At 36.8% G+C, this 5,121-nt stretch overlaps 1 protein-coding gene across 1 annotated transcript; it reads left to right on the top strand.

Annotated features, from left to right (window-relative positions):
- Window positions 1–1,236: 1,236 nt before the first annotated feature.
- Window positions 1,237–4,423, top strand: LOC310732666 (extracellular calcium-sensing receptor-like; the record flags this gene model as incomplete). Its single annotated transcript, XM_083553284.1, has 6 exons — window positions 1,237–1,451; window positions 1,602–1,893; window positions 1,984–2,772; window positions 2,927–3,148; window positions 3,249–3,372; window positions 3,516–4,423. The coding sequence occupies 6 exons, from the start codon at window positions 1,237–1,239 to the stop codon at window positions 4,421–4,423; spliced, it is 2,550 nt and encodes an 849-aa protein (XP_083409410.1).
- Between the last annotated feature and the right edge of the window lie 698 nt (window positions 4,424–5,121).

Genomic DNA, 5,121 nt, shown 5'->3' with positions numbered 1-5,121 from the left:
TGGTTACAAATTGCTTTATTTATTTTTTACTTTTTTTGCATTAAACATAAATTGAATCAGAAACGGTCCATATAAAAAAAAAAAATACTGCTTAAAATCACCTTTTTATATAATTTTATATAATAATTTTTATATGACAATTGTCATTGTCATATCAACAAATGTCATTTTCTGGTTTTGTAATTATTAAGTGGCCAAAATTGTTGCAGTTCTACAGGCTAAAACCAGTCAAAAATAGGTGGAGAATCATGTGATCAACAGATACACTAGGAAGTGGTAGCTCAACTCAATTTAATATATTTGTATTTGTATAGCACTTTTAATAATATATATTGTTTATATTGTTTCAAGCTCAGTGGTTAAGGCTGGGTTGCTGATCGGAAAGGTCGGGGGTTCAAGTCCAGTATTGTCAAGCTGCCACTCTTGGGCCCATGAGCAAGGCCCTTAACCCTCTGTGCTCCAGGGGTGTTAATCATGGCTGACCCTCTGCTCTGACCCAAGCTTCCTGCATTGCTGGGATGTGCGAAGAACGAATATCACTGTGCTGTACATGTGACAAATAAATGTACCTATTCAATTTTATACTGTGCCCACATTACACATTTAGAAACAGTGCGACACTTCACAGCGAGTGTAAGTTTGGTTTCTGCTTATATATGTCCAGGTGTGCATAATCAGTATTTAGAAACATGACAGAGTGTGTATGTCAGAAATTGTAGCCTGTGATGTTGTTGTTATTGATGTTAGTGCCATGTTAGTGGTCCATGGAGGTCTAGGAATGCCTTTATTTCCCTTATCAACAGTAGAACCTGATCCAGAACTGGTTGATTAAAATAGTCCCAAATCTCCATTTGCTATCCCCTGGTACCTGGGAATCTTGTAATATAACAGTAAGCAATTATTGTAACCAAGGACTCTGGTTTAAGTTCTCTCCAAAAAAAAAAAAAATAAATAAATAAATAATAGCTCCTAATTTGAGCTTAACTAATATGTTTGACAGCGCTCTAATTCTTGTAAAAGATGCAGGGACTAAAGTAAAAGGGGAAACAAAGCCTTGAGTTCTCCTTGAGGATTAGTGATTCTCGTATATAAAAGTCACACCTCCTTTGACTGTGTCTCTCTAACGTAACTTTTCCAGTGAGAATTTGTCTCACCTGTTTCTATAAATACAGCAGATCCTTTTTGTATCCTGCTCATATAATTGAAATAGGGGAAATTCTCTTGCTGGATAGATAAATGGAGCTCATCTTTTCCCTGTTGCATGTGGTAATGGCCATTCTTAATTTTTCAAGAGCTAATGCAACTGCTTGCAACCTACAAGGGGAACCAGTATATCCACAGCTGTGGAATGATGGGGATATCATAGTTGGAGGTATTTTTCCCTTACATAGTCGTTGGGAGATCACAGATTTGTCCTTTTCAGCCATTCCACCTCCACTGAAGTGCATAAGGTAAGCAGCCAAAGATAAAAAAAAAAAAAAAAAGTTTGAAATTGTTTAAACGTTTTTGATATACATGACCCCAATATGACAACTCAGTGATTAAGATGAATTTATATTAAACCACTGTCATTGTATTTTTTTTTCCTGATTTTTGACCAGTCTTGATTTCACAGCCTTACAGTCTTCACTGACTCTGATCTTTGCAATAGAGGAAATCAACAACAGTTCATCTTTACTGCCTGGAATCACACTGGGCTACAGGGTATATGATACATGCAGCTCTGCATCAGTGGGGGTTAAAATGGCTATGGCACTTGTGAACGGGAATGAGAACTCGATCTCAGCTGAGCCCTGTACAAAGCCAGCAGAGGTGCAAGCTATAATCGGTGAGGCTTATTCATCAGTGTCCATGGCTATAGCAAAGACTATCGGGCCTTTCAGCATTCCTCTAGTAAGAAATTATGTATTAACAATAAATGTTATAATTTAACTGGAGGACAATCATTTATTAATTCCCTTTGAATTTTATGTGCCATTTCAGATCAGTTACTTTTCCACCTGTGAGTGTCTCAGTGACAAGCGGAAATATCCATCATTTCTGCGCACTATTCCTAGTGACTCCTTCCAGAGCCGAGCCCTGGCAGAGGTGGTCAAGCACTTTGGCTGGACCTGGGTGGGAGCAATAAGAAGAGATGATGACTATGGTAACAGCGGGATGGCTGCATTTACTAAAGCTGCAGAGCAGCTGGGCATCTGCTTAGAATATTCTCTTCCATTTTCCAAAACCTATTCACAAGAAAGAGTGATGGGAATAGTCGAGCAAGTCAAAAGTGCCAGCTCTCGAGTTATTGTGGGATTTCTTGGTACTCGTGAGCTAGAGATCTTGCTCAGTGTTTTTTTCGAGCACAACATCACTGGATTCCAGTGGGTAGGAACGGAGGGCTGGATCTCTGATTCGGAACTGGTCGTAAAAGATAAGAACAATATGCTACAGGGAGCTATTGGACTGGCCATTCCCAAAACAAAGGTCACAGGTCTCAAAAGCTTCTTTTCAGATATAAGACCACTAAAATCCGCAGGCAATATCATTTTTAAAGAATTCTGGGAAACTCTTTTTAAGTGCGAATTTGGAGCGCAGAACAATTCAGACATTTCAGTGTGCACAGGAAAAGAGAAACTCTCCGAGGTGGAGAACATCTTCAGTGATACTTCCTTGATGCCTATTTTCAGTAATGTGTATAAAGGAGTATATGCTATAGCCAATGCCTTACACAACTTTCTTGGGTGTCAACAAACATGTCCTAAAAAGACTCAGCCTGATCCTTTGACTGTGAGTCGTTCAGATTTCTCAAAATTTCCTAAAAATTTTTATGTATACATGTAAGAGTAAGCAGCAGGCAAAACTATTGTAGGGTTAAGAATAAAGAGAACGATTTAAATGACCTAACTTTGATTAAAATATAGGCTGTGCTGTGTCTTAACAGTTTCTACGACATCTTAAAAAGGTGCATTTTAAAAGCAAAGAAGGTGAAGAGGTTTACTTTGATGAAAATGGTGATCCTCCTGCAAAATATGAAATAATAAACTGGCAGGTAAATACAGAATATCAGCATGAATTTGTGACTGTCGGACTTTATGACAGCTCCTCTCATGAGCACTTAACAATAAATATGACATATATTGTTTGGGCACAGAATGACACTCAGGTGAGTAAAAGGTAGAACTTAGTTGTAATGAAATCAATAAATAAATAAAAAAAATACATATATCAGGTTTTAAAGTCTTTAGATATTCTCTATACTATAGGTCCCAAAGTCTGTATGCAGTGAGAGTTGCCCTCCTGGCACAAGGAAGGCTGTACAGAAAGGAAAACCCATTTGCTGCTTTGACTGCATACCATGTGCTGAAGGAGAGATCAGTAATATGACAGGTACAAAGACCCATAATCACATATAAAAAACATTTTTACATATTGAAGTGTAAGATGTCAATTTCTTATTCCAATAAATTGTGCAAAAGTAACAGCGATATATTGCTTACTGCTGCTCTTTTATTTCCTTTTTTCCTTTACAGACTCTATTACATGTGAACAATGTCAGCAAGATTACTGGTCAAATCCTCAGAGAGATGAATGCGTAAAAAAAGAGGTCGAATATCTTTCTTACGAGGAAACCATGGGAATTTTGCTAACAGCAGCATCTATACTTGGCGCATTGATGACACTTATAATAACGATTATATTATTTAAATATAGAAATACCCCAATAGTTAAAGCCAACAACTCTGAACTGAGCTTCCTGCTGCTTTTCTCACTGGTTTTGTGTTTCCTTTGTTCACTTACTTTCATTGGTCAGCCTTCTGGTTGGTCCTGTATGCTGCGGCACACAGCGTTTGGGATCACCTTCGTCCTCTGCATCTCCTGTGTTCTGGGAAAAACAGTGGTTGTGTTAATGGCCTTCAGAGCTACACTTCCAGGCAGCAATGTCATGAAATGGTTTGGGCCTCCACAACAAAGGCTTAGTGTTCTTGTCTTTACTCTCATACAGGTCCTTATTTGTGTGCTTTGGTTGACAATATCCCCTCCATTCCCCTTTAAAAATTTTAAGCGATCCAAAGAAAAGATCATTCTAGAATGTCATTTGGGATCAACTATTGGTTTTTGGGCTGTGCTGGGTTATATAGCACTTTTAGCACTGTTATGCTTTATTTTGGCTTTTTTGGCCCGGAAGCTTCCTGATAACTTTAATGAAGCGAAATTCATCACATTTAGCATGCTCATATTCTGTGCAGTGTGGATCACCTTTATTCCAGCTTATTTCAGCTCTCCTGGAAAATTCACTGTAGCTGTGGAGATCTTTGCCATTTTATCATCAAGCTTTGGGTTACTATTTTGCATTTTTTTGCCAAAGTGTTACATAATCATATTGAAACCAGAAAAGAATAGTAAGAAACAACTTATGGGTAAAACACCAGGTAGTTGAGTTAATGCTGTGGGTATTTACTTATAATATGAATGGTCCAAAATCCAATAAAAATATAGAGACCAATTTAGAATTGGAATGTTTTAATATAAAAATAAACCGTATATTGTTTACTTCTTGATTGCTTATTATTTACTTATTTGCATAGTCATTGTGTTTTACCAACAGAGCAGTGACTTGTTGCGGAGCACATTTATTGCTCATCTGAAATGGAATAACCATGTGCATGCATCATTATAACTCAAAATGATTTAAATTTTTTTATTGCGAACTATAACACTAAAAACTTACAAAGGTGTCCTCATAGGATTCAGGTGATCAGTATTTTCAAGAAGTACTAAGAATTTTCTATTGATTTGAACTGACTCAATCCTCTAAAGGTACATTTTAGAAGAACACATTTTTCACAAGGTTACAAGAACAAACTGCAACAGCTAAATATTATATAAAAACTAATTATACCATTAAAAAGCAAGGAAGCAACCAAACTAAACAGAACATTTTGTCAGTCATCCTAATGAGAAATTGTAAAATGTGAACTGGCTCCCTGTACACAGGCAGATAAATATAAGTGAAATAAACTAAGACTACATGCTAATTAGGTCAGGTGATTAGCACCAGGATGGCAAAAAAAAGAATATACAAAAACAAAAAAAAAGAAAGAAATAACAAGAATAAGACACTGGAAAAAGTAAAAT

Source organism: Silurus aristotelis (genome assembly GCF_946808225.1).
Source record: "Silurus aristotelis genome assembly, chromosome: 10".
Lineage (NCBI taxonomy): Eukaryota > Metazoa > Chordata > Actinopteri > Siluriformes > Siluridae > Silurus > Silurus aristotelis.
The sequence above is the reverse complement of the archived record's forward strand: the minus strand, read 5'-3'. Positions and strand labels throughout refer to the sequence as shown.